The sequence below is a fragment of the Parus major genome, chromosome 3, assembly GCF_001522545.3.
Source record: "Parus major isolate Abel chromosome 3, Parus_major1.1, whole genome shotgun sequence".
NCBI classification, from domain to species: Eukaryota; Metazoa; Chordata; class Aves; order Passeriformes; family Paridae; genus Parus; species Parus major.
The window spans coordinates 97,945,122-97,966,252 of record NC_031770.1 but is presented as its reverse complement, the minus strand read 5'-3'; the positions used below and the strand labels follow the sequence as shown (position 1 = coordinate 97,966,252).

Genomic DNA, 21,131 nt, shown 5'->3' with positions numbered 1-21,131 from the left:
AACATCCCTGCGGAAGTTCCCTTCTAAATTTGTCCCAAACCAAGACACATACCCACTATATAGTACCTGTAATAGCAGATTCTTAAATTGCTGACACTCCACCAAAAATTGTCTGGATCACACAGACCATGTTCCCAGTGTATTGTGAACCCTACAAATCAGATTTCTTTTGGGTTTTGTTTGGTTTTTTTTCTGAATGAGAAAAGCTAAAAGCTTGTCAGAAGTTTGACTTTTGAAATTTCATCTCAGGTTTCCATGAGAAGAAACTTTTCTGGTTATTTAGAAATTTGACAGAGGATCTTATGGAGTGTCAACCTCTAAGATTTAATTTCTCACTTCCAAAGTGTGCAGACAGAAAATGCAAAATACTTACCCACCACTCCTGATCTTCTTCACCATCAACTACAATAATATCTCCCTCTGAAAAGGTCAGCTCATCTGGGTTATCTGCTACACAGTTGTAAATTGCTTTTACTCTCTTGGGTTTAGTTTTTGACTGAAATGAAAAAAAGCCCTGAATGTAAATAATACAGCATAGAAGAGATAGAGTAAATTTGGAGTTATCTAAAGAAAGTCTCAGAACTGCTTCTAACTGCTATTTTTCATAGGTCAGAGTTCAGCTATATCTTTTATGCTAAGTACTCATGCTTCAGGCTGAACCTGGCACTACCCAAAGCTTTTTGGAACCACTGTGCCAATAACATCAGCCATATTTCCCTTAGAAATTTTCCATTTTGGCTCACCCAAACCTTCAGAGCTGTCTTCAGAGCTTTACATCTCTGCAGTGAGCATTATTTTATTCAGAAGATGGGGTGATCAAGTTCTTTGCAAATGTAACAGCAGCAGCATTATCAAAGGCAGGCCTGAGCTAGCTGCCAATATGCTCCTTCTTAATTTGCTAAACCCATTTCAGTAGTGTACAAACCATCAAAACATCCTCTGCCTCGCAGCAGTGCTCTGAGGGCTGCCAGCAACAGGAGTCTTTTGGCAGCTCTTTCAAAGGTAAAGTTTAGTAAGGAGTTACAATGTTCCAGAATGGCAGTGGGACTCAATCCTAGCCATGTTCAGTACAAAGTGATATCAAAATTGTTTCACTCTGGTTCCTCATCTCACAGCTTTTCTAGTCCAAACCAGTCTGCTGGTGCATTTCTTATTCAGCCTCCTCATTCTCATTTCTCTCCCAACAATAATGCTGCCTATACAGTGTTTCCATGCAAAACAACCCATCAAGTGAAGAGGCTCAAGAGCTAGAGGCAGAATGTAAAGCTTTCCACTATGACTCCACACTTTTCCCAGCCATAGGGAGCAAAAATCTCTCCTTTCTACCCTAAAGTGTCAGAGCAGAGCTGTGCCATTTAGGTCTGAGATGGCTGTTAATGCAGTGGCTGTTTGGGATGGAAGCTCCACACAGCATAAGGAAAAGATGTCCTCATCAGCATACTGGAGTTCCCCCAGTGCCTGGTCCCAGTCTCTAGTTATGTCAGCCATAGAGCAGGAACCTTGAAAAGGGACAAGAGATTCTGTTTACAACTCTCCTTTTCCCCATCAGCAAAAAGTTCTGCTGAGGACAGTACTGCCCAATGGTCTCTTACTGTGCCATTTTGCTAGAGCTGAGCACCACGCAGAGAAAAAAAGGGAATGTGGATGGGGAAGGATGGAGGCAGCATGGTTGTTATGTTCCTCTAGAAGCATCCATTTGCATTCTAGTATAAATTCTATATAAATTCCAATATAAATAAACCTCTGGCCTGCCAGGACACACACTGAGATTCTCACCTCTGTGAGCTGCCAGCCTGGCACTGCAACACAGAAATTTTTCTAGATTCTCCCTCTCAGACAAGTGACAGTCTGAACCACAACCACCTTTTAGGTCAAAAGGAATAAGCTTCACATCAGTACAACAGTGATATAATTACTAACTTCAAAATGCAGTAATTACAGGTATTTCTTGTTCTTTAGAAGGCAAGGAAATTAAAATATATCTCATTGTTAGAAGAATAAAATCTTCTAGGGAAGTTTCCCATGTATGTACAATATGATTTCAAAAACCTAAATATTACATTGAGGAAAAAAAAAAAAAAAGACAACAAAAGATGAATCAGGAATTTCCACCTAATAAACAGGCATTTACTGGGTAAATGCACTGTGTAGGAGATAAGCCACTGGCTAAGTGTGCATGTACAACTAGACCTAGTCCTTTCTTTGCTCAAGGAGCATTTCTGCAATCATTTTCTAAACCTGGGGTGGCCCCTGGATTCCCTGGCAGGGTAAAGACTTAGCAAAGAAGCCAGGAGTATAAGGCTAAATGGAGCAATTTAGCCAAAGAACTTTGGCTAGACTGATCTAGCTAAAGCTCTTTAGCTGAGGGGCCCTTTACTAAATATCAGCTAAGATGATTTAGCTAGATCGATTTAGCTAAAGCACCTTAACTAGCACACACTCCTGAGCCAGGTTTTCCCTTTTCTGTCCTATGACAGAAGAAAATCACCCAGCTGATTTCCTTAGTCACAGAATTCACCTTGCTGAAGATCTAGAGACATCTGGAGAGTCAGATAAGTTCTTCATATGATGTGCAATTAATATTAAGCATCGAAGACACTGACCCCAAAACTAGCCAGCACAGCCCTGCACTTTATTCCCTCATAGGTAAATCAATTTGTACTATAAAATAAAATTTAAAAAAGAAAAAAAAAAGAGAATAACACAGAGAAATTACAAGTTCAATTTATATAGAAAGTCAGGAGGTTAGGAGCTGTTTCAGATGTGCTGAAAGGATGTAACCAGTGCTTACACTTTGATCTTAATTCTGTTGTGTGTGCTGGGATTCGAGTCCAACAGCTTCACAAAGTAAATATAACAACTACTTAGACCATTTAATTTTTCAGGCCTAAAAAACAAAGGTTATTTTAATGCAAGATGATGTCCCTGAGGCCTCTCATCATTATCAGATGAGAAACAGCCAAGAGGGGCTCTGTGCGCTCAAGACCAACGTGCAAGGCTATGCACACAAAGACACTGAACTCTGTCCTGGAGAACTGCTACTTCAGTGGGCATGGTTAAGAAAAAATGGATGAAGGGAGAGAGACAGAAGACTGAAGGAAGCAGGTCTTTTCATTACAAGACCATTGCAGAGCCAGGAACAGCACATCTCCTGCCTCTCTGTTTATTATTTACCACTGAACCACCCTCCTATGCAGATTGTATGAAACAGCCCAGACCTAGTCACACACAGCATCTCAGAAATGCACAGGCTCTCCATATTGTGATTTGCTTCCTGCAGAGACAGAGTACTGTCATGATCAAGGATATGGATCTTTTACATCTATCACACAAGAAAGCAACACAAAATTGAAACAAGGACCAAAGACCAAGTTAACACGCATAATGCACAGCTCCACTGACATCTGGAAATACATCCCTTTATCTACACCAGTATAAGATTACAGGTACTGACACTAATATGTGTTACCATTCATAATCCTAGATTAAAAATAATAAGAGTATAAAAAGGCCACACGATTGGATCAAGAGTCCTCTAAATCCAGTATCTCTTTTTTAACAGTCACTATGAGCCTGGGGGAGCTTGGAGAAGAAAAATACAGAATTAACCACCTTCTGTTGGGGATATGCTTACCAAGAGATTTCTCTCTTGTCAACAGGTGACTGCTGAGAACCAACAGCACAGAGAATCAGTTTCTTTTGTTTTGAGCTTGACTCTTGCTAGTCTTGTCTGAAGTCATTTCACTGACCTACATGAACAGCTGTCAGTATATCTGTGTCCATTATAAAAGCACTAGAGTTCCCTTATAACTTACTTCGCTGAAGACTGAGAATGAAGCCACATGTTACAAGAGACTCACCAAGCTCACTTACAAGTCACTAACTCATAAAGCTTATCTATCTCCAGTAAGTCAAATCATAATTCCGTGGATTGTGTTGGTCACATCTGGACATGAGCAAAGAATCCAACTGGTTTGATTTGCTTTTTTAAACTTAAAATCACATACTACCCTATAGGAAATTAAAGGAAATAATTTTCATAACTATTTAATACAAGTCACACAGGTACTTAAACACAGGATATAGGCCTTGTGTGTTTCATGGCTATAACACTTTCACCATAGCAGGACGTACTATCACATCTACAATGTGTTTGATAGAATGCTGAAGTTTAATAAAATCAAATTCCACATTTTGTACTTACTATCTGTGATTTCCTTGGCATTGGTGCTGGTGGCTGGATTTGTGCCAAAGTATTTGCTGTAGAACCAGTCTGTGTTCCTGGAATGTCACATAAAGAAGACGACTCTCCTGCTAAGGTAAATAAACCAAGTAAATATTAGGCACACTTTAAAAAAAAGTAAGAGTGATGTTATCAATTGAAACCAAACTAATTATTCTTAAAAGTATATAAATAATTTTATATCCCATGAGCATTTATTTTTTACCAGTTCTTTCTAAATAACTGAACAGAATTCTATCCTTTTCCTTACCAAAAAGGACACTTTTCCCAAAGACAACTACCTAAGACATTTAACAGTGCAGATATGCTGAGACACATAAAATAGATGGGAACAGAAACAAATATCCCCCTTTTTTTCACTACAGACTGTATGCTGTTAGAACCTTTCTTTCCTAGTAAAGACCATCATTATCAAGGTGCTGTATCCTTCACAGGAGACTCCTGACACAGATGGCAGGTAGCCATTAGCAAATTCCTCTGGGATATATTACGAGGAAATGAAAAAGAATCACAGTAATAACAAATGAATATAAAATGTGCAGTAGAAGGGGAAACAAGGTAGGAGAAATTCCACTACAACCACCACAGAATCTGCACAAACTTTACTGTAGAGATTTTATAAGAGATTACATTTCTGTCATGTCCCAAAGTAGTAGTTACTTTGAACAACAAAAAATGCAAAATGAATAATGAACTCTGAATAACGAACTCTGAATAATGAACTCTGCTTATTAACATAAAAAGCAGTATCAATTTGCAATCTAATTAAAAGTGACACTATATAAGCTCTGTATTTTCAAGCCAGAAACACATTTTTCTATTCTAAAATGTGTATCTGATACCTTGTTTATGACATAAGCAAACAACAGTGCAAACAAAAATTTTCAAAAGGCATCCTTTGTTTGAGTGGGTTTTAAGGTGAGGTTAGAAAAGCTAAAGCCTAGCTGGAATGAAGTCTGGCAAGTAATGTCAAAGACAACCAGAAGAGCTTCTATAAATCCATAGGTAACAAAAGGAAAATTAGATAATATATGGACACATTGTTGAACAAGACAAGATTCTGGTTACACAGTACATGGAAATGGCTGAGCTAATGAATGCTTTCTTTGCTTTAGCCTTTACTAACAAGACAGGTCTTCAGGAATCCTGGTTCAGATATCAGGGGAGAATCTGGAGCAATGAAGTTCAAAGTCCTGCACCTGGGGACAAACGGGCCACACACCAATATATGTTGTCAGCCACCTGGCTGAAAAGCAGGACCAGAGGCAGTGGACAAATTGAAACACGGGAGCCTCTATCTGACCATCAGGAAACACTTTGTCATTGTGAGGAAACACTTTGTTACTGTGAGGGTGACCCAGAATTGGCACAAGTTGCCCATGGAGGTTGTGGAGTCTGCATTCTCTGGGCACAGTCCTGGGTGATCCACTCTCATCCCTACTTGAGGAAAGGTGTTAGACCTGATGACCTGCAGAGATCCTTCCCAACACCAACCATTCTGTGATTCTGTTTATTACATGGTCCCATTATTGACTTTAATTGGCCCATAGCTCTGCTCATGCTTAAGAACTTGAGGCATTAGGGCCTATACAATCACAAAGAGAAACAAGAAGAATGTTGGTACTGATTATATTTAAATGTGTAAGATAAATAAACAAATTAAAGAAAACCTCAACAAACACACACTTTCCCTTTGATAGTTACGACGGTTTAATTACAGCAAAATATATCTCTAAACAGCAATTACCAGGTTGTTGTAGAGACCCAAGTCCTCTGGTCTGACCTTTGTTAGTTAAGCCAGATGACTTCTCGGTCCTGTGCAGAAAGTGAGAAATTGGTCTATTTCAGAAACAAACAAGATCTCAAAAAGCAACAATAGAGAGTACTTTCCACATTATAAGAGTCTTGGCATGTCTTCAGTAAAATCTGGTGACAGTCATTTTGCTTTTGAAAATACTTTTCTTCTGTATTTTTGATTAGGTGAAAGTTACATTTGATTTTTAAAAAAAGTAAGGCAGGAAAATAATACAGGTTTGATTATTGCAATTTGTGTATTTTCCCGAGATTTGAAATTCCTTTCACTATTATTTTATTTTTTTCTTAAAATTATGCATCCATATTAGCCTGTACATTATAGCAAACTTCAACAATTTGTGTCTTTCTTTTAGGTAGTATGGTACATGAAAAAAAAGGGCTAGAAAGGAGCTTAAGAGTCAGGGTTGCTTTCATCTTTCAGTCCCAATTTGCAAATGAAACCTTATTTCTTCCAAAATTTTCTCAAAGGCCCTATTTTCTAGACTTCTCATTACCATACTGATCTCCCCTGGTTCCCACCTCATTTTACTGCAGTGGCCCAAACTGAACACAGCAGTCCTGCTGAAGCACCCCTAATATTGCGTCAACTGAGAGAATTAATTCCTATGGTTTGCAGGCTATGGTAAAACTATACTCTACTTTTCCACAACATCACTAGGTCATCTGTCTTACTTACTATGTCCTTACAGATCCTTCTTCTAAGGACTTTTGCTTACCCATACTCTGTTGTTCTCCCCATGCTTCATTCCTGTAATTGATCTTAATTACTAAGGGTTGGTTATTGAATGACACCCTTCTTTTCCCTTGACTACTACTTCAGTTTCTCAAGAATGCTTTGGATATGATCCTGTTTTCCAGTGCATTTGTGCCTCCTAACTTATTTTTCTATAAATTTTAGAGTTATTTCTTTCTTTTCCAGGTCTCTCTACTTCTGCCACGAATGAAAAGATTCAATGGAACAGAACTTATGTAAAGTATGTGAACAATAAATGTCACAATCAGGCATTGAATCCCATTATCTCCCATTTGTAACTAGATGAGAGTAAGAAATTTAATCTTTTTTGTGTTTTTTTATCTCCATCATAGCTAGGCATTCTGGAGATATTCTGCAAGTCATATATCCTTAAATCACTAGGCTGTCTTGCTTTTAGTGTAGGAATCCTTGTCATGTATGTCCTTAGCATATGCCTTCTGTTCATTCCCACACTCTAGAACACATCATTGGCAAAAGCATGCATGATTTATTGGTGATTGCATGTTATAGATATATTAAGTTACTAAAAATGATGAAGTATATTAAAGATTAAATGGTATCAGTTACCCAGGAATAGGCTTTCTCTGAGATATTCTGCTAGGAGGTTGTGGAGGCAGTGGTGGTGGGGTTGGCTTGGTTTGTGGAGGAGCTGGCTGCTGTTTTGATTGCTGGTTCAAAGCTTCTATAATGCTGGCTGTCTTTGCCACTGGAGGTGGTGGTGCTGGAGAAAGTACATCTATTTAGGAAAGTTAGACAGAAACACGGAATTAAATTTCTATTTGCCATTTCATTTCTTGGGTTCTCATTACACGTTCCCCTGTTACAGGATTGATCCTCTTCTAAGAAAAATGCTTTGCTATATGTAATGGAAGGAGGACCTCTTTGGAAAGCAGTTTACCTTTTGTTTCGCCTAATTGAAATTGGAAAGCTCACAATCACTTAAATTCATTCAAGCATTAAAATGCAAACAAAGAAAATTCTTACCAAAGTCAGTCATATTCTTGAAAACAGTAGATCAGAATACATCTTTTAAAGTGCTAATATTATTTGCTCAGTCAAGGCCTTTAGTCTGTGTTTCATGAAAAAGCAACCAAGTAATTAATGTCTGGCAAATTTTATTTAGAGGAACATCTTTGCTAAAAATATTGTTGTGATTCACAACTAACAGCAGACTAGGTTTAGCAATTAATTAAAATTACTATTGAATTCTTAAAACCACCACAACAGCAGCTCACAATGAATTAAAACATCTTTTCACATTCCAGTGGTCAGCAAGAATTAAGCACAATGTGGAGACACAGGCTTACATGTAACAGTCACCTTTACAACTAGTGAGAAATGCAGCACTAAAGCTATATATATATATATATATATATATATAAAATGATGAGCCCTTTAGCTCTAGTAATAGATGGTGTTTCCTGCTGACCCTGCACTACGCCATACAGTCGTCACTGGAGCATCAGAGAAGACAGTTTGTTACTGGATGGGAACGATAGGCCAAAGCTACAGTCACCAAAAGAAGAAGTATGAGTTGTGAAAATGGAAAAATAAGCCAACTGTGATTAGATACAGTAGAAGGAAAACAGGGGAAAGTGGAAACATACTTGTAGATGTTACACGCAATGGCGGCACAGGGGGATGAATAGCTGGTGGATCTGATGAAGACCTCTGCCTGCTTATACTTTCCACTCCTAAAGAATTTGTCTTCCACATTGCATTAGATGAGGAAATTGTCTGAATACCACTGCCAAGAACTGAAGGCTGAACTAAAAAGAGAGGAAAATACTGCATTATTATTATTGCTTACTCTAAGCACAAAGTGTTAATATTCACACCCGTGCTTTCAGAAATGATGTGGCTAGACCACTGTATTCAGAAACACTATATTCAACAACTACAGTCACTGCATCCTGATGGAATGCCAGAGCAGAAATCAGTCTGGTGTTAAAAATTACACAGCAAGACTTCACCAAGAAACTTCTAACACTTTACCTAAACAAAATTTGTCTCCAGTCATGACTTTAAAATATGTCAATACTTGAAAAAGCAGATTTCTCAGTAAGAAGACAGAAGGCAAGTCTTGCTACCTTCTTTAATCTCTGGCTGATAACTGTAATTTTCTCAGGTACTGCAAGTAAATTACTTCACTCTTCCATGAGCATAAGTATACATTGCTGATTCAAGGTGAAACATCAGTTTTGACTTAGAAACAAAACAAAACTGTAAACCTAGATTTTACTCAAGCAAGAAGCTATGATAACTAGTTGTGAAACAGACACAAAGTACTTCATCAGTCTCTTAAATTACTTCATTCTGAAGAGCTGCCTCCTCATTTCATAGAAATACTCTACAGGTTTTCTTTATAAAGCCTGTATTTTGCACATATTATGCCATTTCTCCCTGCTTAGCACAAGAGTATCATATTAAGAAAAGATGAAATAGAGTAAGGTATGAACAAATATTAGGTTGCAGGGAAAAGCATAAAAGGCTCAGAAGACTTGGAAAACAGCCTAAAGCTATGAGGATAAAGGAGTAATAATATACCATAAGCATAACATTAACAACATCAGCAATTGACAAGGTCAATGATACTATTATAGCTTTTAACTAAGTATATAAATTAATAGACAGATACTTTGCTAGAGTAAAGAATATGAGCTAATAATCTAAGGCAGGCAGCACGTCTTCATGGCATGAGCTGTATTACAGTGATGCCAAGAATTTTGGGGTTGGGAATGAAATTAAAATGACACTTTTTGAAATGTGCCATTTAATCAAGGGCAAACTGTGGGCATGATTGGCCATGGTTAAAATAATATCAAAAGGCAGAAGAGTCCTTCTAACTATTCTATTGTATTACAATAAATTGATTAGAATCTAACAGTTAAAAAAGCCAGGCAAGCTCCTTGTGTCAGTTTTCCTGTTTGGTGGGGAAAACTTTCCTTTCCATCAAGTAAAACAATGTCTAGATATTAAGCTTAGAGTTCATGTGAAATGTTAAAGTAATTCCTCCTTGGTTAAGTTTTACAGGCGACTGAACTTCTCCCAGTCCCATGCTACCCTTTCCAAGTAACCTTAAACCATGCTTTTCTGTTCTCAGTTTTTCTGCCCCTTTTATGCAGCCATTCCATAACTGACTTTTCATATTACACAGAAGATCAGTTTGCCACCTCAGGCACAATCAGTGGTGTGTGGAGTCCTGCATTCTGACCTCCGCACAGTGCTCCCAGAGGCAGAAGCCCCCCAAGTGTGCTTAGAACATCTCCTGATCATATCTCCTCTTATGGAGTCTGAATTACAGCACCATACAAAATCATGTGTTTAATAGTAACTTTTCATGAACTGAATACAGAAATTTAGCCTCCATGAAAAATAGTGGATTCATAAAGGTATTACAACAATGAAATACACCAAATATGACCCGTACAAAGAGGACCTATACAGATTTCTCTATGTTTCTTTACTATGATGCAAACAGATTACATATGAAGATAAGAATGAAATTCACAGCACTGGCTTTAATGGTGGATTTTGCAAGCACACAACCCTCTGAATCAGGATGAGACATGTACTTTTACGCTGTTCTAATGGTCTGGGACAACCAGTAATTGGCAGCTGTATTTTCAGTCAGCTATCAGGTCTCTAAAATCATCCAGTTCTCCCCATCATAACACTTACACTTCTATTTCAACAACCCTGAAGCATGTATTTATTATGAGAAGAATTTGCAAGATTAAAATCTCATGTTCTGCATATACTCTCCATTCTCTGAGGTCTTAAAGTTTCACAGCACACAAATGCTATGGATATTTTATCTTTAGACCAAATTCTGACAATGACACCTTCAAGAAATAGAAGTATGAAAAAATTGAATATAACGAAAAAAATTGATGAGCTACATTGACTGCAGCCATCCTTTAATAAATGGTCTAACTCTGGTGAGGTTATCTGGCTATTGTTTTCCCAAACACTCATGTGTACTGTCTTGTAGGTATATCAAAAATCAAATTCAGAACATGTTATGTAGATTCACTTAAAGGACATAAAATGAGTCCATGAATAACTGTTCCAATTCTTACCTGTGCAAAATAATTCTAAGAGGAAACCTAAAAATTAAATTATTTTTTAAAAAAAGCTATGATTCTATTCTTCTAATATACAATGATATTTTCCAGTACCTTTGCCAATATTCCTTGGAGGTAGAGGAGGTGCACTACTTGTAACAGGTACTGCCGGCTGAATGGGAGGTGGACTGCCACTGAGTATTGCTCCATATGTTTCATTCTGTAATATGCTTGGCATAAATCCTCTTTGCTTGTCCTTAGCAATGTTTGCTGCATCTCTTGCCAAGGATGCTACATTTGGCTGAAGCTGGTTTGATCCAAGCTGGTAGAAGCTGACAGGCCTGTCCTCTCTCCGATTGGGACTGGGTTGCTTTAACACAATAAAAAAAGTAATCATGGATACCACATTAGTTGTACTCATTTTATTTATTAGCTGATAGAAAGTTGTTAGTTTCTAGAAAGAAAAATTGGCTTCTAAAATGCATTTTTGTTGCTTTTAATACATAATCTTAAATATACATTTTTGCCTTCTTCAAGACAAAGTAACTATGCACCCTAAAAACAACAACAAAATATTCAAGGTGAATTGCACTTCAGAACTATTAATATATTCTCATTTCTTCTGTGGCACATTACTGCAGGATAATATTCTATCCCTATATACACAAGACTATACTTCTATAGATAACAAATATAGATTTTCAGACTGGATCAAGTAAAGTTTTCCTGCATCAAAATACCCAGCTGTAGTTTCAAAACTAAATAAACAACTGAAGGTCCTAAGTCTCATCTGAAGTTCAGCAGAGCTAATTCCCAAATGGATGATGACCTCAACACCCAGACAAGATTTCATGTAAGTATTCTACCTGTAGCTCAGCCTACAACAAATAAGTAGCCAAAACTTCTCATTAACACTTTTTAGCACACTAGTATCAATGGATAAATTTAGGAGATTACTTCAACTGGCAGCTGGGATGGAACATTGCTCATCCCACACACATTGTCAAATTGTATCTGATTGGATGTTTTTGAGATTTACAGCAAACACCTGCACTTAGCATTATTCTTCCTGTTTCAACAGCAAGCCCAGTCATTATTGTTATCAAATGATAATTAAAGTAGCTAGAGTTACAAATTCATGTGGCTAATACAGCAGTGGGCTTCAACAATCCACTTCAACAGTCAACAATCCAAAAGCCCAGAGAGCATAAATATACCTTCAGAAACAGTGTTAGATAAACATGCCATACTGACATATTGTCTGTATGAAATTAAAGTAACCATTTATAGTAATAGCATTTAGGCAGAATAAAGATTTACATCAACAGTATCACTAACAAGCAATTGATTTTCCTCTGCATATGTTCAATGCTTTCTACTGGATTGGTCATGTAGGGCCTTTAGATATGTTATAGCACAGCATCACATCTCCAAGATTTATCAGAATGATGTACATGACAGTCCCTACCCTTGCTTTGGCTTAGCAGCATCACTCCTCACTGGCTGACACTCTCCATTCCCTGACCTCTGCACTGTCCTAGTTCTGGGACTTGTTTCAGCCCACACCTTCTGCTTTCTAAACCAGCAGAAAATTTTTCTTTGTGTTTATGATTCAGCTTTTCACTGGCTCACCAAACTGAAGCAATTCAACACAGGGACAAATGTGTGCCAGAGTAGAGGAAAAAGCTGAGGCAGGACCAGGAAGCCACGGTGTACAACAACAGCAGAAACCAGTTAAATTATCTTAACCTTCTTTTAGGTTAGACTCTCTTTTATGTGAAATATTCTGGACTAAAAGAATTTAAATTTCAGACATGACCTTTTCTGACATAGATTACAAAATCTATTCAATTGTCTTACCAGCCAGACACACCCACAATAGCTTGACATTTAAAAACAAAATGATCCTAAGCAACAGCAGTAATCACCCATGCAAACAATGGAGTCACAGACACTGAAACTCTGTGATTAGTAGTCTTTAATCTCCTTTCAAAAGTCCCTGCAGCACAAATCTATTAACAACAGGCAGCGAAGTAAGAGCTTCATTATTTTAGCCACACTGCTTGGTAGCAGATACCTTCCTATATGAGATGGAGCTCAGGGACTAGTCAAAAAAAAAACCCGCTCAGCTGCAGAAGGCAACTGGCAACAATGAAGAAAGTGAAGGACAAGAACAGATCAAAAAACAAATTTAGATCACGCCAGAAAGGGATTTGTATATGTAAATTAGCAAAAACTCTAACAGCTGGAAAAAAAGGAGACCTCTAAAAGTTTCAATCTGTTTTATCAAAACCATCATCATTACTATTTTTATTATCTGGAGGGTGATAAAATATATAGGAATACATAAATATGGGGATTGAGTATGCTCATGCAGAAGTACTCAGCAGCTCAAAGATCCCAGATTCGTCCAAAGTTACCAAATTTTAAGGAAAAATCTTAAGAAGAGTCTCAGAAGGTAGAAACTGTGCTTTGAAAGGAATGGCTGGGGACACCTTCTATTGCTAAGTAATTCAAGTCAAGCACCAGAGGTAACATCTATCCATCTATCTTGGACTAGAGAGACAGACACAACCACAACTCCACTATCCATTTCAGGTATGAAAAGCATGAAAATAAAAAATTATTTTATATGTGAGATTCAGAATTAAGACCCTACCCTGCTGTTGATGGATGTAGCTTATTTAATGCACAGTTTCAGTTGAAGACAAAACAATGCATAAACTCCTTCTAAAAATAGAGTCATTGACTGGAGATGTTCCACAAACATGAGGCGATAGTCTGAGATGCCTTCTTTTGTTAAGGCAATTTTCCTAGTTCATGTTAGATCTGCTTCACAATCAGCAGAACTCAAAATTCCTGATGTATTGAAACCAACTATTGACTTGATTGAAAAGATGATATAACACGTGGCTAATTATAATTTGGCACCACAGGGTTGTATTTAAGAAGAAAAAGAAGACAAACTATAATTCCAGAAATAAAAATTTCAGCTACTGCATTTTACTGCAGAAATTCATTTCTCAGTGTCTTCATACCTATAGTAAAAAGCAAAGTTATTGAAATAATTATGAACATCACACTTACATGTGTACAGAAAAATAATGTTGATACAAACCTGCAGCTTTTCATCCACATCATCATCACTTTCATCCAGATCTTCATGAAGTAACCGCCATTCATATTCTACATGAACATGAGAATTAAATCTTCCAGACAGTGCTTGAGTAAGCTAAGGGAAAAAAAGACAGCTGTTGACACTTATGTTATGTGCAGTACTTATTTTAAAACAATATCATTAGAAGCAAACTAAGTCCACATATAGGAAGAATCTTTCCCAAGCTGGAAAGTTACTGCACTGAAGTAAATTTAAATTAATCTGTGTTACCAAATACAACACAAATAAAACAAAAGTAACACATTTCATTAACCATCATAGATCCATTCTCCATTTTCTGACAAGAAGCACTACATTGTTTTGATTTAGAAATTGAAATTCAAAGAAATTAACTGCAGTGGCAGTTTTCCTGAATCAGTCACTTATTAAGAAGCCTTGACTCCCCTAATATGATGGGGCATCCACAACTTCTCTGGGCAACAAGGTAATGACCTTCATCCATGGCCTTCACCCATAAAAAATACTTTAGTAATTAGATTTCAAGGAGATAACAGACACTTAGATTGATAGAATCATTTAGGTTGGAAAAGACTTTCAAGATCATTAAGTCCAACCATGAGCCCAAAACAACCATATCCACCACTAAACCATAGACCAACACCATTTCTAGATACCTTCAGGGAAGGTGACTCAGCCACTCCCTTGGGCAGCCTGTTCCAATGCTTGACAACCCTTTCCACATGAAATTTTTCCTACTATCCAATCAAAACCTGCTCTGCTTCAACCAGAGGCTTGGTCACTTATCCTGTTGCTTGTTACCTGGGAGAAGGGACAGACACCCACCTATTTACAGCCTCCTTGCAGGTAGTTGTACAGAGTGATAGAGTCACCCCTGAGAATCCTTTTCAACATCCTAAAGAATCTCAGCTCCCTCAGCTACTCCTTCTAAGTCTTCTGCTCCAGACCCTTCACCAGCTCTGCTGGACTTACTCCAGCTCCCCAAAGTCTTTTGTAGTGAGGGGCCCAGAACTAGACACAGGACTCGAGGTGTGGCCTCAGCCATACCAAGTAGAGAGGGACAATCACTGCCTTGCCACTGCTGACCACACTATTGCTGATACAAGCCAAGATGTCATTGGCCTTCCTGGCCACCTGGGCACATGCTGGCTTGTGGTCAGCTGGCTTCTGATGAGCACCACAAGATCCTTTTCCACCAGGCACCTTTCCAGCCACTCTGCCCCCAGCCTGTAGCACTGCAGAGGGTTGCTGTGACCCAGTGTTGGACACAAGACTTGGCTTTGTTGAACCTCCTACCATTGGCCTCAGCCCATTGATCCAGCCCATCCACATCCCTCAGCAGAGCCTCCCTACTGTCCAGCAGCTCAAGACTCCCACACAACTACGTGTCATCCAAAGACCTATAAGGGAATCTTACTTGTGCATCTGTGACTAATAGCTCAATAGAGTCACCCCCAGCCTCAAAAATTTTAGCATTTCTGATGCATCTGAAGTAAAATATTTTTTTTTTCTTTAAAGCATATAACTTTATGTAAGCATATAACTATTTCTGAGGACATAACTATTTCTAGTATACCACTATCGCATCTGGAATATATTCACTGAATATTCAGCTGTAAACTGTAAACTGTTAAATGATCAGACATGAAATGCACACACAGAATGACTCGATACTCACCAATTCTTCACAGTGAGTATGTTTTAATCGTTTAGCTATATCAAGTGGCGTCTCTCCTGCTTCATTTGCTATATTACAGCAAAAAAAGAAATGTATGATTAGAGGTGTCACTATTAACACATCCATTACTAAAGACAAACTTGCATACTGAAGTACTAGACCAACACACTTAAAAACTCATCTCTTTCTTTCTTAGGCAGGTCCAACTCACATCAACCCTCAGAACATGACAAGCAATAGCAATTCAACATGCCATATACATATGAATGACAACCATGAAATGGCAGTATACAACTTGACACCAAAACAACAATTAAAAATCTAAATCTGTTTAAACACTAAATGTAATATATGTCAATTTTAAACTTGAAATAAACAGTGAATACTGACTCTTATAATGAAGATTATATTCACAGAATTCTGATAAACAATGGAGGAGAAAAGGTACTTATTCCAACTTCACTGTTTCTTATCTGAAGCAATGACAAATAGGAAATCAAAGAACACATTACCCTTTTACCTATTTCAATAGAAGCCTTCCCTCTCAGCAGCAGTTTGAGGCACTCAACGTTGTCTGTTAGACAGCAATAATGCAGGGCTGTGCTACCTTTACAGGTTTGTTTATCTAGATTTCCACTTTTGGAGTACAAGAGAAAAGAAAGGTAATTAAACTTAAGTTTCTGGCCCTATATTATTAAGCCACTCTCTTTAGAGGATTTTCAAAGAATAAAATTACATTTGCAAATACAGTTTCTTTAGTACAATACTTTAATTTTTAAATTTACTTTAATTTAAAGTATTGTTTAATACAATACTTTAGTATTTGTATTTACTTAGTATTTAGATTTTTTTACCTAAAAGCAGTGTCAATATTTAGCTTTCATACTTACCTGTTCTGCACTAAAAAATCAACTATATGAAGGGATGTTCGATCAACTGATCTAACAGCAAGGTGCAGTGCTGTTTCATCTTGCTCCTAAGAATAAAGTGACAAAAGACATTTGTTTCTTCTTCTGAAAAAATTTTGGTAAGACATTAATCAAATCAATTAAGACGTGTATTTTCAAAATATTCAAACATGCTACCATTGAAACATCTGAAGATTTACTGTGCTCCTTTTGTTCCTTTAAAGTAAATAAATAAATGGGTCGAAAAGTTCCAGATTATTGAATGATTTAATGTTTAATGTTTTAATAAGTTTAAAATAAGATAGTACTTGGAAACAATTTTAGATTAAAATATTTAGTATCTTATTTTTTTGCTGTTCAATTACGTCATTAAATAGACATGCATTCAGAACTGTGTTTCAGGTACTATTTCAAATAACTTTTAATTAATAAGTGCATATTGCACTTACAACAATCTGTCTAATAAAATTTACAACACTTACATGGCCATTGGCCAGTGGAATTTTTTCTGTGAGATCCACACCGTCAGCATAAACTTGAACTAATCCAAGAATGTCTCTTGATTTCACTGCTTCACAAAGAGCATGCAATTTAGCTGCATTGTCTGCATGCTTCTTCCTTGCATATTTTCTCTCAATATACTTGGCAGTAATGTAATCTTTTCTTGCATTCCTGAAATTGAATATGATTTGCTTCTATAACTTTCAGCTGAAGATACACATTAACATTTCCATAAATATATGCAAGTCATTTGAAATCATTATGATAATTTCTCTTTTTAATTATGCATGTAACCATGCAGTCTCATATTTCAAGTATGAAATGTAGTTACAGAAAATGAATCAAATATCCAATACAAAGACAGACCATGAATTTCTTCATCCAAACTCTGTGAGGATACTGAGATCAAGACTACCCAGCTCTATGTACAGAAGATACATCAAAGCTTCATAATGTGGGTTTATGTTGCCTTGCAGGTTTATGTTTACCTGATGGTACTTCTGCATGTGCTGGAAAGGGATGGAAGGCATGGGATACACAAAACAAACAAACAAACAAAAAAACCCCAAAAAACAAAACAAAACACCCTAAAAAAAACCCCAAAAAAGCCCCACAACAACAAACCAAAAACAGACAAAAAAAAAAATAAATCTGTCTTATAGCTCTGCACAGACTATCCAGGCCTTGAATTTGAACTCACAGCAGTGAGTATGTTCTTTAAACTCTTCACCACAACTGTAACAGGAAGAATGTGTTGGAGCTTTTAGTGACATGTCTAAACTGCGATGAAAACTTAGTCCACCTGGCTCAGCACAAGTTACCACTTCTGCTGCTGATGCTCAGTAACACATCTACTCCTCTTCCCATCACTGCAAGACAGGAACTTGCTTGCCTCCCAAAGGGATAACTCCTTTAACTCCTTACCAGCTCTTGGCATGTGCACAGCATTGCACAGAAGACATTTAACAAAGTCATCATCATCAAGATACTAAGTAATAGGCAAGAAGTAAAAAATCCCAATAAATAATAATATATTGGATGAATGAATAACTCTTGTTCATAAAGCATTTGATAGTATTCAGGTTCTCATTTCAATAAAATAGCCCCAAATTTGATAAGCAGAAGTATCAAACTAAATGGTCCTTTTAAATAAAAATTTTTAGAAGTGCTCTTAGTATATTAATTCAGCATACGGTAAAATTATTAGTAATTTAAATTATTAATATTAATACTCTGTATTAGTCAGAATTAGTAGTAGTCAAAAATTATCTAAACTGCCTTGTTTAAGACTGTTTCTGTCAGAATGCTAAAAATCTACCTAATGTAAAATCAGATTCATCCAGAGCCTATTCTTCTGTGTTTGTTTCTATAGTGTTTACTAGCTCTTTTATGGTGAGTAGTATCCAGCCAAGTAGGCAGCTGTCCTTGCTGTATCTCTGCCATCATTGCTCAGTGCTTTCGAGGAATTCAGTTAAATCTTCTGTCTTCATTCCACATGGACTTCTGTCCTAGTGTAGTTTCTAAATGATGTTCTCTATCTTTCAAGTAAATGTGCACTTCGTTACAATTTCTGTTTTGTTTTCAAATAGCACAAAATTAATTGCTTTTGTTTTAATCCCTATCTTTGTTTGTCTTTAAGGTTCCCAACCAGTCACAGTTTATTTGTTTCTGTCCCACATACCATGATTCAAAGAGTTGGTAAGCTATTCCTTACTATAAGGCAAGGTACCAGTTAGATAAAACTCAATAAAACAGACATGCAAAGCATCAGAAGAAAGGTTTACTCCTCAGCTATAAGACCATAAATAACATATTACACATCTTCCATGGCCTACCAGTGCAAATCATTAAGACACAGCCCCTCAGCAATATTAAATTAAATGCCTGGGTTTCTCAGAAGTATCAGCTCATTACTTACATATCACTGCTTGGATTAGGTTTGACCATTTCATCTACTGGAAGACAGAATTCCATAATCTCATTAAATCCAGCATTCCCAATATTCTTTGCAAGCTGTTAAAAACCAAAATCCCACAGCTCAATTAATAAGCATGTTCAGTTATTAGCCACACACATAACAAGTGGAGAAAAGGGGAAAATGAGAGTTGAGACCTCTCATTTCTGATTCCTTGGTCTGCTGTTATGTCAGCAATAACAAACAGATTAGGGACTTCTTTTGGATGTGAATTTTCAGCTGGGATTTAGTACATGAACAAATAACTCCAGAATAATCCATCAAAAAACCAGTTCATAGAATAAATGCAAACACTTTGTGCTGGATAAGAACACATATCGGATCTGTCACGGAGGAGTTGATAAGTGGTAACTTCATTGTGTAGCAAAACTGAATACATCTTTTCCTTTGGGGATTAAAGCTGTCTTCTAAAATAATGCTAAATAATTAATGGGTTAAGTATTTGTGAAGTCCTCCAATTTTTAATCTGAGGCACATTTATATGTCAAACAGTTGTGTTTTTTTTAAAAAGCAACTCAGGACATAAAGATTTGAAAACACTAAAAATATGAATCCTCTACTAACTTGAGTTCTAAGATAAGAAAAAAATTACAGGAGAACACTATGTTCCAGGAGGTTCCAATAAACCTTATGTTTCCAGCATAAACAGAACAGATGATTGCGGATACAAGCATCATAGAGCCAGGACATCTTCAAAAATTAAGCTTTCTTAAATTGTCTTTGTTCAGAGACAACTTCAGGATGGGAACATCTTGCTAAAGTGACAAAAAATATACTTATCTTAGAAGTATTTTACAGTACTATTTTTAAGTTAATAAAAGCGATTTGATTACCAAAAGTTCAGATGTTCCCAGCACATCTAATGTAAGTGATTGCATTCTGGAATAGTGAACACCAAGTTCTCTATGGATTCCTGAGCATTCAATGCAAGTTAAAATTCCCAAATTTGTTGAAAGCCAGGTAGGATCTGAAACAGAAGGCACCCACAAAATTAAAATTTATTCAGGCAATTATTTAATCTAGAAAATGTAGAAGACAGAAATTAAATTCTGTAAAACAAGAGTCTTGTACATTATTTATCTTTTATTTTCTTTTTTTTTTTTTAATTTATGTCTTTCCATTTAGTCTACCTGGAAAAAACCCAATGGGATCTTTATTAATGCTGAAAAAAAGTGAGGAAGAGAATTTTTATTTTATTTTTGTGAAAGACATTGCTATCCAAGGGAGCCCCTTAATCACTCCAGTTTGTCATTGTTCAAACAACATTCAGGTACTGCATTTTCCCACCAGCAGTATAATGGTGTCACACTCTCACCTGGGCATACAGGTGCAGTTTAAACTGAAATAACAATGTTTACAGGGTTGGAGTTCTTTTGTACTTCAAATATAGATTTTAGACTAAACAAAGCAGAAGTGATTCACAAGTGCACACACAGCACACACTACAAGATTCTCACTCAACTACTTCAAAGATACTAAGGCTCATCCTTCTCTTTTCATAGCTCTCTACTGTCTTTTCTCCTGGTATTTTGCATTTACTACATCAGTCCCTCAGCTTCCAGCTAAATAATTAATTTTGGAAGATTTAGACAGCTTGGCAATAATTTGTTTGATAAAGGTTTGTTAGCTGCCATTTACACTCCTCTTTTTTAAGACAGCGGGCTTGACTCTTCCCATTGCCTTATACAATACCTATTGCTGGCAGTAATTATAGATTTGTAAAGTGCATATAGCATCAGAGCTGATGTTTGCAGCTACAGTTTTACATCAAAAACACCTAAATCCTGCAGTGCCCCTGCAACATAAAAGAACACAGGAAACAGCAGGATTTTAAAAATAATTTCAAGAGCGTTAAAGTAGAAATTCATTGATCACCAAACCAACACTGCAAACCATAGCCAGCAGGAGCATTCTTCTTAAAATGAATACAGCCTTATACATATTCCCTGTCTCACTTAGTCAAACATCAAAAAAATAAAAAAAAAAGAAAAAAGGTGTTTGAAGAAAATGCTTCAAGTAACTTATGGCTGCCCAGTTTCACCTAAATCTTACAT

At 36.8% G+C, this 21,131-nt stretch overlaps 1 protein-coding gene across 6 annotated transcripts in view; it reads right to left on the bottom strand.

The window, feature by feature from the left end:
* ASAP2 (ArfGAP with SH3 domain, ankyrin repeat and PH domain 2) overlaps positions 1 to 21,131 on the bottom strand; it is an 86,152-nt gene that overhangs the window by 3,877 nt on the left and 61,144 nt on the right. For 3 of the 6 annotated variants that reach the window (XM_015620883.3, XM_015620885.3, XM_015620887.3), the window contains 13 exons: positions 19,911 to 20,044; positions 19,021 to 19,115; positions 17,084 to 17,273; positions 16,584 to 16,669; positions 16,214 to 16,329; positions 15,694 to 15,761; positions 13,998 to 14,111; positions 10,994 to 11,249; positions 8,420 to 8,581; positions 7,380 to 7,548; positions 5,991 to 6,058; positions 4,205 to 4,314; positions 374 to 496 (listed from right to left, as the gene is read on the bottom strand). In XM_015620883.3, the coding sequence (XP_015476369.1) occupies positions 374 to 496; positions 4,205 to 4,314; positions 5,991 to 6,058; positions 7,380 to 7,548; positions 8,420 to 8,581; positions 10,994 to 11,249; positions 13,998 to 14,111; positions 15,694 to 15,761; positions 16,214 to 16,329; positions 16,584 to 16,669; positions 17,084 to 17,273; positions 19,021 to 19,115; positions 19,911 to 20,044 (1,691 nt within the window). The remainder of the gene's footprint in view (positions 1 to 373; positions 497 to 4,204; positions 4,315 to 5,990; positions 6,059 to 7,379; positions 7,549 to 8,419; positions 8,582 to 10,993; positions 11,250 to 13,997; positions 14,112 to 15,693; positions 15,762 to 16,213; positions 16,330 to 16,583; positions 16,670 to 17,083; positions 17,274 to 19,020; positions 19,116 to 19,910; positions 20,045 to 21,131) is intronic. The other 3 variants (XM_015620888.3, XM_015620889.3, XM_015620884.3) reach the window with 2 other exon arrangements.